This window comes from Rhineura floridana, chromosome 3 (assembly GCF_030035675.1).
Source record: "Rhineura floridana isolate rRhiFlo1 chromosome 3, rRhiFlo1.hap2, whole genome shotgun sequence".
Lineage (NCBI taxonomy): Eukaryota > Metazoa > Chordata > Lepidosauria > Squamata > Rhineuridae > Rhineura > Rhineura floridana.
Window position 1 is genome coordinate 149,417,038 of NC_084482.1, and position 17,177 is coordinate 149,434,214.

General features: G+C 40.0%; 1 protein-coding gene across 20 annotated transcripts in view; it reads left to right on the forward strand.

The window, feature by feature from the left end:
* SLMAP (sarcolemma associated protein) overlaps window positions 1-17,177 on the forward strand; it is a 189,292-nt gene that overhangs the window by 106,473 nt on the left and 65,642 nt on the right. For 12 of the 20 annotated variants that reach the window (XM_061618318.1, XM_061618302.1, XM_061618301.1 and 9 more), the window contains exons 9-14: window positions 1,165-1,305; window positions 4,630-4,767; window positions 8,256-8,424; window positions 8,512-8,562; window positions 9,797-9,847; window positions 13,339-13,401. In XM_061618318.1, the coding sequence (XP_061474302.1) occupies window positions 1,165-1,305; window positions 4,630-4,767; window positions 8,256-8,424; window positions 8,512-8,562; window positions 9,797-9,847; window positions 13,339-13,401 (613 nt within the window). The remainder of the gene's footprint in view (window positions 1-1,164; window positions 1,306-4,629; window positions 4,768-8,255; window positions 8,425-8,511; window positions 8,563-9,796; window positions 9,848-13,338; window positions 13,402-17,177) is intronic. The other 8 variants (XM_061618310.1, XM_061618312.1, XM_061618313.1 and 5 more) reach the window with 3 other exon arrangements.

Consider the following 17,177-nt stretch of genomic DNA (forward strand, 5'->3'; position numbering starts at 1 on the left):
TCAGTCAGCATAGACAGTACTGAGCTAGATGGACCAATGGTCTGACTCAGTATAAGGCAGCTTCCAATGTTCCTAAGTGTTATTTTGCACTGCAGTTCTGAGCGCAGAGAGAGCTTATGTAGGATAGTCATTCAGCACTTTCTTACAGTGGCCAGAGCAGAGCAGTTTTTGATAAAGTGAGGTAACCAAATATTATGGGTGTCAGCACAGTGCTTTGGTGATTGAGTGTCTTGCAATTGTAATCTGAGTAGAATTCTAGCTAGTGGCTTAGCTTTGAGGCCTGGTTCTTATGTACAGGCCTATCCAGGGACTTTGTGGGTCTTCTGGACCTCACTTGCATCCCAGCAATAGGGGAAGAAAGAGCCATTGCTGTGTTATAAAAAGAGATGTAGCTATGTCACAGAATCCTGTAACTCCCTTTTTGGCTTCTGAGGTTTCACTGCACATGTTCCCAAATCCTGCTTCACAATTGTGGGCTGCTGCAAATGTAGCACCGCCGTCTTCTTTACAGCAATTAAGAGACTTGGGTACCTTCACGAGTGAATTGCCTGCTTCCTTTCACTTTAAGGATTAAGTGAAACATGAGCATAGACCACAGTTAATGTAACCACAGCTTATCAGGGTATGCATTTAGCCAAGATCTTAAATTACAGTTTAATGCTTGATTCAAATCCTGATAAAGCTGGTATCTTGGTTAGTGTTGTTAAGGTCTCTAGCTCATGTTTTCCTTAACCATAACATAGGTAGGTAGGTTTGTGTGCCTATGCATGTGTTTAACAGGTCCTGAAAAGGAAGAGAGTACACAGTATGGTCCTGAAATATTCTTCCTTCTGCCCCCTCTTTTATTGAGGAGAAAAAAATTAGAATCTGTTTGTGAGATGCATACTTTTTTTCTGTGTGAAATGACATATTGACATGACTTCTGAGAAATAAACCAGCACGCAAATAGGGCTGGAAGTGTAGTGTTTGAAAAAGGTTGAGAATGTTTAGGCATTATGAGGCACATGGTGGGAAACTTTTAACGGGATACCAACTTTCCCAGGATAAAACCCATAAGTGAAGTCCTAAAATGAATCAATTTTTTTCATAACAATGTAATACTATTGCAAGCAAATAGGAACCTGTGGGTTTCAGATCTCTGCCAACTTGCATTTTTACTTACAGAATCAAACAGAAGAGAGCTTACGAAAGGAGCTGATAGCATTACAGGAAGACAAACATAACTATGAGACAACTGCCAAAGAGTCCCTGAGGCGGGTCCTTCAGGAAAAAATTGAGGTGGTCAGAAAAGTCTCTGAAGTGGAGGTGTGTATTAATTTAGTCACGTTCCTAAAACACATTTGCCATCATACTATGAAAATAGAGAATCAGTATGTTAATGCTTTCATGACATTTTGCTGTTTTTTGCTGTGATTTGTCTTGAGATGTTTAACCCCCACAACAGCCTTTTTTCTTTTAATCCCAGCATTGCTTTCAGGGAAGGTTGGGAGTAGGTCCTTGAGCTTGTGTGCTTCCTTTTCCTTATTTTATGTCTTTGAGAGATGCCATATTTATTTCAGTGTAGGATCTTCCCTGACTGTGAGATTTAACCCTTTCTTAAAAAAAATTTTTCTCTTGCAAAGTTGGGGGGATGTTTTCTTTTTGTCTGAACAACTCTTTTTCTAGATATATGTATCTGGCTTGTGTATTTTTCTCAGATATGTATTTATGTTTTTTTGTTTTCTGTGCTAGTACTAATGACTGGAACTGTTGCTTGCAAGGAATAAAATTGCAGTGATAAAGAGCTATTTTGATTGTATTTGAACACACTTTATGTGAACCTCTGTTCAAAATGAATTTTTCTTCAAATTCATCGCACCTCATTTTTTTTTAAGATTTGGGATTGAATCCTATGATTGTGCCTCAACTGAATTTCCCCACACACCACCACCCCTGAATAAATGTGGGGAGGAGGGGAAAGAGAAGTTCCATTGCGCAAACATAAGACATTCCTCAAGCACAATGACTTAATTTGATACAACCCTTATAAACTGCTTCCCAATAATTTTATATGTAAAATAAGTGTATACATAACATTAAAAAGTTCTTGTATGCAATAGAAAATGGCTGAATCACCTTTCAGGGAAAGCTATCTTAAAAAGATAACTTTAAAAGTTTTCAGTTGACTAAAAGCAAAAATGAGCTGAATTGGAAGCTGATTCAGTAGGGCTGGAGCTGAAATGCTGAAGGAGCAATCTCTAGTTGGTGTTAGGCTTATGGAACTCTTAACACCCCATCAGAGAAATGCAATTAATTGCCAGGCAGGGGTATACGGGACAACACAGTCCCTCTGGTAATCTTCCCTAATCTTCCCCCAAGTGGTATAAGGCTTTAAATGCTAAAAGCAAAACCACTGGCAGCCAATGCTATATGCTGTTGGGAAGATGTTCCAGTCAACAGCCTCTGAACTATGTTTAAGGGATCCCTACATAGAGTAGTTTCAGTAATCCAACGTTGAGGTTACCAGTGTCTGGAATACAATAGCCAAGCAGTTCTACTTCAGGAATAGCCACAGCTGTCTTTCCAGCCAAAGCTGATAAAAGATGCTCAAAACCGTTGAGCCTATCTGTGCCTCCAGCGACAGAGATGGATCTATGACACCTCAGACTGTGTACCTGTTCCTTCAAAGACAATGTAGCCCTGTCCAATACAGATAACTGACCTGCTTCTCAGACACAGGAACCAGTCATCCATAGGGATTTTGCCAGGATTTACTAAACTCAGTTTTTTGGCCCTCCTCCAAGCCACTACTGCATCCAGACACTAGTCCAGGGCCTGCATGGTCCCTCCAAATGGATGTTACAGAGAATTAGAGCTGAGTGTCATCAGAATAATGACTTTCAATGGCTTCACAGTGATGTTAAATAGCATGGGAAACAAAACAGTGTCCTGTGGCACCCCTTGGTTTAATACCAGGGGCCTGAGGAACACCCTCCACCCCCCAAAAAGTTCAGATTTAACTCTGCAGATAGAACCAGAACCACTGTAATACGAGCCAGTTCAGGAGGATACCCTGGCCAATGGTATCAAAAATCAGTGAGATCAAGAAAGACAACCAAGGTTGCACTCCTGTTGCCCCTCTCTCAGTAAAGGTCCCATCAGAAAACCAAGGCCATTTCGGTCCCAAAGTCAGGACTGGAATGGGTCTAACCAGATAATTAGATAATCATGTCAGTTATTACTTTATGTTTTTATAACGCTGCAGGAGTGGGTCTAGTATAGTTTAGCAACATCTGGAGGGCCAAAGATTTCCCACACTTGATATACGGAGATGCCCATCAGAGTATGTATTTCCATTTAATACACTACTCCATGCTATCAAAGTAGGCAGTGCTTCCTGCAGTAACTGCTATTATCCTCTGATTCAGAATTGGTGATTGAGGGGTCGGGGGGGGAGATGAAAAAGTTAGCCTTATTACCTTATGCGCTTCGTCATCTTCTTTTAATCCTGGGAGTGACATGCTTATTATATTAGTGTCCAGCACTTCCTTCAATGAGTTTAGAATGACATTTTAACCTTACAACAACCCTGCTTGGCAGGTTAATCTTGGGGACATGAAGTGCCTAAGGCTACCAAGGGAGCTTTAAAACTAAGTGCAAATTTAAATTAAATTCTTCAGATCTAATACCAATATTTCAGTCATTACACCACACTGGAAGTTACTCTTAGTAACTGGAGGTTACTCTTAGGACTAATGAAATTGAAGAAAGAAAGCAGCACAGATGTAGTATCAGTATTGCGCTGCTCACGTTATTTATTAATGCATTTATATCCCACCTTTCCTCCAAGGAGCTCAAGGTGGCATCCAAATATGGTTCTCTCTCTCCTGATTTTATCCTTACAACGTGAGATAGGTTAGACTGAGAGACAGTGATTGACCCAAGGTCACCCAGTGAGCTTCATTGCTGAGTGGGGATTTGAACCTTGCTCTCCAAGGTCCAAGTCTGACACTACATCACACTGGCTCTCACACACTTGTGGGAGGTGCTCCAGCTGTCTTCCGTCTGGTCTGACAACCAATTGGCGGCAACCATGGGAGACTTGACTCCTAGCCTGCCCAACTGTTGGATGCTACGCAGTTTGATGCTAAGCCAGATGCATCCTGGAATGAGCCCTCCAGCTTGGGAGATCTTTCTCTGGCACTCATAGGTTAGGCCAGAAGATTGTGTGATGTTAAAGTACTGTTTTGATCTCTGTAGATTGATATTCAATTTGTTTTATATCTAGAAGTTGCATTAGCTAATATGGCTGCCTGTCATTTTGTGTAGTCTTGAGGTGCCAGGTGTAGACAATACTTAATTAGTTTCTCTTTTCAAGATTAACACACAGAGGAGAGTATTTTTTGTGACGAGTTCTTTCAAAAAAATATTAAACATAATGGATAACATATTCTGAATGAGTTGGGGACAGCAAGCTTTGCATGTCATGCTTAGGCAGAAGAAAATTTTGAGTGATGTCCAATGCATTTATCTAGAGAAGTGGATATTGTAATTCTCATACATTTTGCAGCTCTAATTAATCTTAAAAATAGAGTAAAATAAATGTTTCTGGTTTTAATAGATCTTAATGTGCAATTTGCCTTCTTACAGCGAAGTTTAAGCAACACTGAAGATGAATGTACTCACTTGAAAGAAATGAATGAACGGACTCAGGAAGAATTGCGGGAACTGGCTAATAAATACAATGGAGCAGTAAATGAAATTAAAGATCTCACTGACAAACTAAAGGTATGGATAGTCTTTCTACTTTCTAATCCCACATTTCAGTTGTAGAAGTTACTTACAGGTTCACTCTTCGTTTAGAATTTGCCTCCATAGTTTACTTCTTATGGAGAATCTGGATGTCATGGACACCTTGTTTTATTTCAGTGTTTTCTGTGTTACCATCCCATGTTTTTTCATTGATTTGTGTAGCAATTTTTAATGTCAACATATTTTCTGGTACTTTGGACACATCATGAGAAGACCTGATTCACTAGAAAAGACAATAATGCTGGGGAAAACAGAAGGGAGTAGAAAAAGAGGAAGGCCAAACAAGAGATGGATTGATTCCATAAAGGGAGCCACAGACCTGAACTTACAAGATCTGAACAGGGTGGTTCATGACAGATGCTCTTGGAGGTCACTGATTCATAGGGTCGCTATAAGTCGTAGTCGACTTGAAGGCATGTAACAACAACAACTAAGCGCTATTAAAGTTTTTGAGGGTGACCGTTCCCTTGATTTGCCCTTTTAAGCCAATGAAACAGGCTGGACGATGGCTGGAGCACAAGCGGCGAAAGATGTGCTGTGAGGTTGGACATGAGTAAAACATCATAACCGTTACTACTATATGGTGGTGAGGTTTTCAAAGGCCCACTTCTCCACCTCCATTGCATCCTCAAGTAGCCGTCCAGTGGCGTTTTTACATATTGACTGTCATATTCCTGTTGACATCAACTCCAGAAAATGGAGTTTTAGGTCCTTTGGAAGCCTACTGGGAATTGTTTGCATTGACTGTAGTCCCCATTGGGGTGTCCAGTGAAATGTCTGCTGCAACTTCTTGGGATCAGTTTCAGTTGATGCGTCCTGATGAAGAGGACAAGGTGCTTGTGACAATGCGGCCAGCAGTATGTCCTCTCGACGCTTGCCCTTCTTGGCTTATTAAAACTTGCCAAGGGGGTATGACCAACTGGATCTATGGTGTGGTCAACACATCTTTGTGGGACGGAGTGGTGCCAGCCATCCTGAAAAAGGTGATGATCCAACCATTGCTGTAAAAGCCCACCCTGGATCCATTAGTTTGTGATGACTACCGCCGAGTCGCAAATACTCCCTTTTTAAGGGAAGGTGGTTAAAAGACTTGTGGCACAGCAGTTGCAAGTACTCTTAAGCATTTCAATATGGAGTCAGGCCTGGTTATATGACTGAATTGGCCTTGGCCGCCCTGATGTATGACCTTTATCAGGAGACGGACAGGGGGAGTGCGACCCTGTTATTCCTACTTGATCTCTCAGTGGTCTTTGATACCTTTGACAATAGTATCCTTCTGACTTGGTGAATTGGGTATCAGAGGCACTATTTTTTCTCCTATCCTTGTGGTTCCGATCCTACCTCCACGGTCGCTTTCAGAGAATAGTATTGGCTGATTGTCTTTCAGCCCCCTGGCAGTTGTGCTGTGGGGTGCCACAGGGTACCATTTTGTCCCTAATTCTGTTTAACATCTATATTGGGAGCGGCAATCAAGAAATTAGGGGTGAGGTGTCAGCAGTACGCTGATGATACCCAGCTGTATTTCTTTGTAACATTTGAATTAGGAGAGGCCATGCAAGCCATGGACCTGTGCCTGGACTCAGTTGTGGGCTAGATGATGGCCAGTAAACTGAGTCTGATTCCTAGCAAGATGGAGGTGCTGTAGGTTGGTGGTTCCAGTGTGCAGATAATTGGTCAATTGCCTGCTTTGGTTGGGGTCATACTCCCTCTGAAAGAACAGGTTCATAGTCTAGAGGTGTTCCTGGATCAATCTTTGTCGCTAGAGGCCCAGGTGACCTCCATGGCTAGGAGTGCCTTTTACCAGCTTCTGTTGGTAAGACAGCTGCGGCTGTTTCTGGACTATTCATGGACTGTTGTCCATGTGCTGGTAACCTCCAGGTTGGGTTACTGTAATGCACTCTATGTGGGACTGCCCTTGAAGTTGGTCCAGAAGCTGCAGCTGGTGCAAAATGTGGTGGCTCAACTGCTCACTGGGGCAGAGTATCGCCAACATGTCACCCTGCTGCTGAAAGAATTGCACTGGCTGTCCCATTAGCTTCTGGACCAAGTTCAAGGTTCTGGTTTGGTGTTCAAACCCTATGCAACTTGGGACCAAGATACCTGAAAGACCGTCTTACCCTTTATATACCCAGTTGACCACTGCACTCTGCAGGTGAGGGCCTCCTGCAAATACCATCTTATCAGGAGGTCCGTTCTGCACAACATAGGAAGTGGACCTTTAGTGTTGTGGAACGTACCCTTTGAAATTCCCTTCCCTTAATTATTAGTCAGGCACCATCTCTGTTATCTTTTCAGTGCCTACTGAAGACCTTCCTGTTTCAACAAGCCTTTTAAGTAGAGTCCTTATCCCAGTCTGCATCTGTGTTTTACTATTTTAGATGTTTTAAAGCTATTTTAAAAAAGATGTTTTAAAGATCCTTTGTTTTAATATGTTTCTAAAAATGCTTTGTTTAAATATTTTGAAAGATAATTTGTTTTAATATGTTTTAAAGTATTTTGTTTTTAAGATGTTATAGTATGTTTTAATGTTTTTGTTTGCCGCCCTGGGCTCCTTCTAGGAGGAAGGGCGGGGTAGAAATTTAATAAGAATAAGAATGGTTGTGGTTCTGGTTGTTGTTGGTTGTTGTTAATAAAAGCAGCAAATTACAGCACTGGGAATCTCAAAAAACACAACAATCCTCAGTTTGGACGCAGTGCTAAGCCAGAGATCATGGTTTGTTTCTCCTACTCTCGCCAGGAGAGGGACAAAGTGGGGAGCCATTTGCACATTCACAGGGAACTATTAACCATGGTTTACCAAGATATGTAAACAGGACCACAGTCTGCAGCACTTAAATGCAAATGTTAAATACAAACGTTCATGGTCCTACACCACAAGGGTAGTCTGTTAGCACAGTTTCGTGCAACTAAATCTGAAATAAGTTTCATTCCCCAAAATTACAGAACTCAGTTAACTATGGTTTACTGTGAAGTGTGAATACTGCCTGTAATGTGTGTTTGCACAATTCTTCCCCCTTTGCAGTGGAAGGTTGTTGTGAGTTGGGCACAGAGATACCCCATGTCACATGTTGTAGGAGCAGTAATGGGCAGATAAGAACTGATGCTTCTCCGCTATGAATATGGAGAATCTGTTAGAACATAAATTGTCTTTTTATGTAACAGATTATCAGATATCAGATTAACAGAATTATGCTGTACACCGCCCTGGGAGCTTATTGCTATAGGGCGGTCTAAAAATGTAATAAAATAAAATAAAATAAATAAATAAAATAAAAACAATAAAAGAGTTTTATGCTTCCTTAAAGACTAATGAATTTATTGTGGCATAAGCTTTCGTGGACTGAAGTCCATTTCATCAGATGTCATGTTCTGATGTCATTTTCTAGTGAAACAAAAGTCTCCTGAATGGCTTTTTTTATCAAAAAGTATTGATCTGTGGGTTGTTTTTTTCTGCTGTTGAGTAGGCAGCTGAAGGGAGACAAGAAGAAATTCAGCAAAAGGGGCAGGCTGAGAAAAAGGAATTGCAGCATAAAATAGAAGAGATGGAAGAGAGAGAGCAAGAGCTTCAAGCAAAAATAGAGGCTTTGCAAGCAGATAATGACTTCACCAATGAACAGCTAACTGCTTTACAAGGTTAGTCCAGTCATTCAAACATGTTTTTATCATATTTTTTTCTTTTAAACTGTGAAATATATATATTTTTTGGAATTCTGTTTGCAGTCCGGTTAGAACATCTTCAGGAGAAAGCTCTTAAAGAACACAACAGCTTAGGTAGGTCTAATGTTAAAAGTATTTTGCTTAATTCTGAATTTTAAATGCTATATTTTATCCATTTCATGTGATTGCAAAGCAGCCAAATGAACTATAGATCACAGATTGTAATGGTATTTGAAAATTATCCCTTTCATTTATTATGGTTTAATTCCTAGATAGTTGATAAACAATTTAATGAACATGCTTACAGAAAAATACCAGTGGAGGGCACTGCTTTTAAAATGTTCCAGCAGAAAAGGCCAAGTTGGCCATTGAAACATTTTAGTTCCAATGATCAGTTAAAGGAGAATTATTATTATTATTAGAATTTATTATCTGCCCTTCACCCAAAGGTCCCAGGGTGGGTTACAACAAATGTAAACACATAATGAAAAACAGTTAAAAACAACCTAAATATAAATTATTATGTAAATAAACAATTTAGGGGGGATGGTATCTAGACTTTGGCACATGTGATACGTGACAAGATCTGTTACTTAAGGGTGAAAAAAGTGGATTTGTCTCATTTTCCGATTGTTTGGATGATGACATAGCTAAGCCAAGCTTTCAAAAGTGGCTCATATTTAGTGAGGGTTCATGGCTGAAGAGGGGTACATAACTGCAACACCTCTTTTGCATTTTGGAAGTGGGTGGGGCAAATAGCTCAGAAAATGGCCATTGCATATGCTTTGCATGCAAAAGGTCCTAGGGTCAGTCCCTGGTATCTCCACCTGGGAAAGACTCATGTCTAGAAACTGGAGAGCAGCTGGCAGTTAGTGTAAACAGCACTGGACTAGATGGAGCAATGGTCTCATTTAGTAGTTTCCTATGTTCTTAAATGCCAAAAGTGGAGGGATGAAACTCACAATCATCACTCCTAATTTCTTGTTGCTGCAGCCACCAATTTTAATGCCCTAGAGTGCCCCCAGAATGGGTGTTGTCCGGATAAGTATTTAGGGGCAGGGTGAATGGTGGTTGCCGGTGAGGGAGCCAGTATTCTTTCACCATATATCCCTCACAGTGACATCATTCTGAAAGTATTATGGGGAATTTAAAATGATGGCAAGCAGGAGCAAGAGCTAGTGAGAGCTAGTGAGTTTTGTGCCCCCACCTTTGAAATTCCCCCTATAGCTTATTTACCCACTTCGCTTTTGCTACCTGTCTGTTTCAAATGAGCCGTAAACGGTATAGAAAATCAATAGTCTATATAGAATTCTGCTTATTCAGAATTAATATCATTTATTAATTCTAGGCATACAAGTTGATGACTTCATTCCTAAAATTAATGGGAGCGCAGAAAAAGGTAGAGTATCCCAAATGACTGCCTTCCTTCCTTTCTTGTGGTGGTTTTAATTTTGAGCTTATTTTGATTATTCATTTGTTTCATGTTTTTTTTTTAATTTTAAAACAAAAAAGAAGTAAAACATTACTAAAGAGGCTGTTGGTTCTTCTTTCTAAATTTCATATTTTTCAACATGCCTTTGAATGGATATTCTACTACCAGCTTGAAACTGAATCTTTCTATACCAGCAAACCAAGTAATTAGTATCAGGGTATCACAGCCACATCAGTACAACATGACTTTTCTCCACTGTTGCAGGAAAATAATTACAGCATTAAAGGCAGATACACCAGAACAGATCAGGATAATACCAGTAACTCTCCAGATTTAAGTATGATGCTGTCTGTTTTGATATATATCAACATTTTGCCACAAAATACATAAAAGTGCTGAAAACTTCAGCTGTCCTTTGCAGGGTACTATTAATGTAGAACTTTCAAAAATGGGTAAGGGTGCCCAAATTAATTCACAGGGCAGTCCTAAACTTGTCTGCTCAAAAGTAACCTCACTGAGTTCAATGGGACTTATTTCCAGGTAAGTGTGTATAGGATTGCAGCTCTATCTTTTGTTTTGCTTGCCTATTAACTCTGACATGGCTGTTTACTAATATGAGACATTCTTGCCATTAACATCTTAAGCTGCTAAGTTTGCAAGCACCAGCTCTTCCTAGCTTGTCCTTTAACATTAATGCAGATGATGTTCTAATTTGTTTTAAAATGTTAAGCTTCCTTATTATGATTTGCTGGAATCCAGAGGAGCCTTTTGGATACCTGTAACTTTCACAGTTGCACTGCCACATCTGATGAAGCAAGTCATATTTAAAATTGAATAGTCATATTTAAAATTACCTTATCAGCTGTAGTGATCAGAACAGATCAAAATAAGGCCCAGTTAAGACATAACAGTGGAATCAAGATTCCTGGATTGGGCTGCAGGCTTCTGTGCATCCTCCCTCATTGCATGCAAATTCCCCCTGCCTCCCTCAACCTAGTTTGGTGTTGTATGATCATTGCTAATCCTAGTTAAAATTAACCCTGGTACTTACCTGCATCAACTTTGAGAACTTGATTGAAACAGGCTCTTAAAGTGAGTTTAGGGGCATACCCTGGGTTCATTTGAACAACAGTTCTCAATGATAACATAATGCTGAACCCAGTCCGAAGAAGGTGGTTGGAATTTGCATGCAAAAGGAGGAAATGCAGCTTTAGGACCACTCCCGATTCCTAAATCCTGGTTCCTTTTACATCCAAACCACGCCAAAGTCATGGCTGTGTCAGGTCACTGTTACCATCTTGGACGGGCCTTATGGAGATATGTTTTACTGGGAATTGACATGCAGTGGCTCTTATTAACTTTTCCTTCGTGGAGGTTTCTTCCACAGTTTTGTTGACCAAAAACCAGAAGCTTAAAGATGTTTAATGAGTTAGCAAGTGACAAACCAGTAATATTTCTGCATAAACTATCTTCCTTAACCATCAATTCACATACTAAAAGTGAAATATTTAATAATATAGGACAGTCTTTCTCAACCTTTGTGTCCCCAGATGTTGCTGAACTACAACTCCCATCAGCCCCAGCCAGCATGGCCAATGGTCAGGAATGATGGAAATTGTAGTCCAACATCATCTGGGGACACAAAGATTGGGAAAGGTTGATATAGAATGTAATGTTTGGTGTTGAATTACATATAGAATTTTTTTTTAAAGAATCACACACATCCATTTTTACATGTTTTGCTGAGGGGGAAAATGGTTCAAATCTGGATTATTTTCTTAAATTAACGTTAACTGCATTTAAAACTATGCAAGCAGATCTGTTTCTATTCATTGCTTGCCCTCTTGCTCTTTAGGCCTTGCCAGACTGCTCCTCTCATTATTTTACTTACATATAGCCAGCATTCCCCCACCCTTGCTGTCTTGTAGTCCCTAACCTTTCTTATCTCTTGACATACACGTTTTTTGTCAGTTTACACAACAGAATCTCCTTCTGCAATACAATTTTCACGTGCTTCCCATGACACACTCAGTTTTCCGAACAAATTATTCTGCACTATATCATACTGTATATTCTTCATCCTTGGTAGCTTGAAGTTCAGAGCTTTCACCAGTTGATAAAGGAGGCCAACATTTGTCCATAAACATAGACTGTGTGGGCTAGCCCAACCCTATCTTCTCTTGTAGCTATTATGGTGCTGTTTTTTGTACCACTACTCTTTTATGGGAAAGCAGTGAAGCATATCTCACAACTTCTCCCACTCTTTTTGTTCCACTTTTTGTAATTTGCCTGTGTAGTCACAAAGATCCCTTAGGATTCTGCCCTAGGGAGCATGGATGGCTCCATTCTCTTCTCAGTCATTTACACAACTCCTCTTGCTCCCTCCCTACTGCACATATGATCTTTCATAGGAGCTTTGCCTCAGTGTCAGGAGAATCTGAGGGTGCCTGCTGCTACCCTTGCACAGGGAAAGAGGACAGCTCCCAGCACATAAGTGCTTATGGGGCCCCTTTGTGGTACACTGAGAGACCTGTTGACGAATTCTAGGTGTACTATTGAAAGCTCTGTTCAAGTGGACTCACTTTTGTTTCAAAGCTTAAATGGACCAGTATTTGTTCTGAGGTTTGCAAAGGCTTTGGACAATATACAATAGTTAATTACACACAGGCACACACCCCACACCCCACTCATCAAATGATCAGTCTGATGACTGGGGGGCGCGCGCTTCATCCCCACCAGGCCATTGGGCTCCACCCACCCCAATGCTATGTCTAATTTTATTTTATTTGCCCCCAGTGCCAAAGTCAGTGGGGTCTTGAGGGAGGGCAGAGAATTTTGCTTGGGGGACCACATCAGGCCCCTAAACTGAGTGTTAGCCACCCCTGTGTTAGATAATAGTGAGAGATAAGGTACTTCAAGGAACTGCCTTGAAGTCTGAAACTGCCTTTTTAACTACAAATAGCAGGTATAATCCTTTTCATCTATTTACTTAAACCATAGCCAACTTTACAAAAGAATATATGTTGTGAATCAAGTCCAGTTATTGATATCAAGTTGAAGGTAGCTTAAATGTTTTTAGTTAACAAATCTAAAAATGTTTAATTCAGATGGTGTCCATATTTCAGCAGAAAGGTTTCTGTTGATACAATCTGTATTTGGTATAGGTTAACTTTCACCAGTTTTAACATGCATTAATATAAACGGAGGCTTGTAAGTTTTGAAGATGTAAGCATACAGATTACAAGTTTGTATGTTTATATCTTCAGTATATTCTATTGTATGGTAATGTTTGTTCTTTGCATTTTTTGTGAGGGGAGGGTCTCCCTCCCTTTTTATTTTTTGTGCCTTTTTGTGAAAGATTCTCCTCCTTCCCCTGATGTCTGTGAGGCTTCTACATTTGTTCATGAGCACTCAAAAAGATGGAGATATGAACTTAAAGGTGTTTCTTTCTCTACTAGAGCACTTTCTTTCAAAGAGTGGAGGGGACTGCACTTTTATTCATCAGTTCATAGAGTGCCAGAGTGAGTACAGAGCATTCATCACATTCACTAAAAAAATCTATAAAAATAGTATCATATATGCAGTACTAGGGTTGGAATAATTATATTTTTGCAGAGCTCTGAAAAGCAAAACAGAACTATATTAGTTGCTACAGTATTATGGAAGGGTAGCCTGGAACCTGACAATTGATTCTTGCAACCTTTTTTGTATGTTGGGATGATGAATATCAGGAACATAATGAGTTGTGAATCTAGTTGAAATAGTTGGGTAACTGTTACACTGTAAGCCTGGAATGAATTTTTTCACTCAAGGACACACCAACAATTTGGGCATATTGAATCAGTTGGATAGCCTCTTTGGGCTGGAGTCTATCTAAGCTTACTTTGAGCAAAATAACCAATATCTGACTGCAGAAGGAGAATCATATGCACTGTCTTTGTGTTTACCTGTTCTGGCTTTGCAGTTGTATTTTGGGTGACTAAACACTCATGGGTGGGTTTAGTGGGGAGTTGTAGTTTTTCCATAAGATATATTCTGTCAGTTAGTACTAAGTGTCAGCAAGATGATATTTGTTGTTATATGCCTTCAAGTCGATTACGACTTAGGCGACCTTATGAATCAGCAACCTCCAACAGCATCTGTTATAAACCACCCTGTTCAGATCTTGTAAGATCAGGTCTGTGGCTTCCTTTAATGAATCAATACATCTCTTGTTTGGTCTTCCTCTTTTTCTACTCCCTTCTATTTTTCCCAGCATTATTGTCTTTTCTAGTGAATCATGTCTTCTCATGATGTGTCCAAAGTATGATAACCTCAGGTTCATCATTTTAGCTTCTAGTGATAGTTCTGGTTTAATTTGTTCTGACACCCAATTATTTGTCTTTTTTGCAGTCCGTCATATGCGCAATACCTCATTTCTCCTCCAATACCACATTTCAAATGAGTTGATTTTTCTCTGATCCACTTTTTTCACAAGATGATATAGATGTGAGAAATTTAGATTCAGATTCTTTCTTAACAGGATCTCTCTCTTCAGTAATTCTTTCCTCTCATGGTTACAAGTGCATACGAGAGAGAGTGGAATTGTGCTTATTGGCCCTCCTACTGTTTTCCTTATTGTCTTGCGTTCTGCTATCCACACATTGGGGCTGAAGCTCTGAAATGAAGAGCCCTGCTCCCGGCATGATTTAAGACTTCACTCCCAACATGTGATGGGCAGGGCTGGCAGGATACGTATCAGGAGGAGTTGGACCAGCAGCCCGAGCCTTGTGCTGCCTCTCTTCATGATTGAAAGCACATGGAGAGAAATGACTGAAAGGGGTTAGTGAGTCAGGTCTGCTTTTTGCAGTTCCAGGGTGACAGCTGAAGGAGAATTCATACATCCCTCCAAAATGAGAGGCACAAGAAGCAGAGGGAGATCTCACACATGATCACAGGGGAGATGCACAGGTTTCCCCTTTCAGTGTTAACACCAGAAATATGCAAAGTAAATAATCAAGTCCAGTGGTGATTAAAAAGATGCATATCCTTCCTGTCACTGAGTTCCCAAGGTAGCTTACAGGGCAGTTTAGGGAAAATGAGATGAGTCTTTTGGAGAGCATTGTAGAAAAACAGTATATTCAGTATAATGAAAAAAATTGTTCAGCATGCTCCAGGAAAGCAGTAGTTCAGTACAGTATTGTGTATGTCATCCTTGTCTTCCCTAATTTCAGAGCTTTTTGTAGTCATTCTAAGACTGCTTCATATTATTATGTATTCCACTAAAAGGTAAAGGTGTCCCTGCACTTATAGTGTGAGTCGTTTCCGACTCTTAGGGTGACGTCTTGCGACGTTTACTAGGCAGACCATTTTTTTTATATGGTGTGGGATTGCCAGTTCCGTCCCCGGCCATGTATTCCACTAGGCCTTTTAAAATCGAATATAGAATGCTTGCTTGTAACAATGAAAAAAGCAAAAATGTGGCATGTGGAGTGGGTAGCTTCCCCAGCATACTCATACTCTGAATTTCCTCTGGGATTTCAGTGCTTATTTTTATGCTTTCTTCATTTTTGCATTTCTCTTTTGGTTTATGTTACCTAATCCTTTCTTTATCGCATCTGGGCAAAATGTTTATTAAATATACAAGATTTTATTATTAATTTTCATTAATGCATTAATTTTAATAATGTACATTTGTATAGTTCAAAACTGTCCTTTTTGGTTAAATGTTTATTTTGTTGAATTCATTTCTTGTTTGTTTTTGCAAGATTGTTGAGCAGGGATGAGGAACCTGAGGCCGTTAGCCTAATTTTATGGGGGTGAGGGAAGTCCAGAGGGAGGAGGAAGAGGAGACTCAAGATGGATAGAGTGAAAAAATGGAGGAAGGAAAAATGCTCTCTGCAAGCTATCAGTTCAGACTTCTGGCAAAAGTTATCTGCACCTCCTCCAACAGTCATTGAGTGGAGGAGGGAGAGAAAAGGGTGTGGCTTTGAATGTTACTTTTATGATCTTTTAAAAATTATTTTTATATTTTGTTTGATGGTTTTAGCTTTACTGAGAGTCTCCCTAAAACCATTTTAGTATTACATCAGGATATATATTAGGGGTATACATTGGATTGGGACAAATCCCCAGTCCTCATCCAAAGCAGGTTACCTCAGATAGATATTGGACTTGTCAGAGGCAAATGGGGATCAGTATAAGGTGGCATGAGTTGAATTGGAGACCCCTAAAGTGTTTTGTGGTGCTTTGGTGATCCAGACGTAAAAAAAAAAGACAAGTGTCTGCTAAAAGCAAAAGTTTGTTGTTATGTGCCTCCATGTCGACTACAACTTATGGCGACCCTATAAATCAGCAACCTCCAAGAGCATCTGTCATGAACCACCCTGTTCAGAAGCAAAAGTAATGCCTCTTTAAGTTTACCATAGACCAATAACACCAGTGTAGGCTGATGGGGAAAGGGAGTGGAGAGAGGGTGGGAGGAAGAGTACCATTGTACCTGACAGGTTTAGCTTGTAATCAGATGGAACTATTTTACCTGGAGAATGAATCTCTTTTAGCCCCCCCCCCCAGTGTCCAATCAACTTTTAAAGTGCTTTAAAAAAAAGCGCCTGGACCTATTTGTCTGCAATTTAGCAGGTTTCTTACCCATGGGCACCTCTCACATGTCTGCAAGTTTAAGACCAATCGCCCAGTAAACAAAAAGGGTTATGCTTTTCTTTTTTACATAACCTAAAATTGTAAAGTCTATCCTTGTGGGAAAACCGCTGTAATTGTTCTTTTGAAATTTAGCAGGCTTCATGCCTTCAGAGGGGATGACATTGCCTGCAATTTTCATCTGATTCTGCCCCCAAATAAAAACATTATAGATGTTTCCTTTTTTTTAAAGAAATCAACATTTAAAGGTGCCCAGTAGAAAACTCCTGGATCTATTTGCCTGTAACTTGGCAGGATTATTATTATTATTATTATTATTATTATACGCCTATCTGGTAGGTAAAATCCTGTCACTCTAGGCAACGTACAATAAAAATATAATACAAATACATGTCAAAACGCAAAATACAAAACAGTCAATTAAATCAAATTAAAATCACAGAAAACAAAAGACCAATCCACACCTTTAACTACACAGCTCTGATAAATTTCTCCTCCCGCCTAATCAAAAAGCCAGGTCTTCAGCTGCTTCCGAAAACACAAAAGTGATGGAGCTAGACGAATAGAAACTGGCAAGGTGTTCCATAGTAAGGGAGCCGCAATAGAGAAGGCTTTAGACCTAGTGCCGGCTAATTTAGCCACTCTGATTGAAGGAACAACA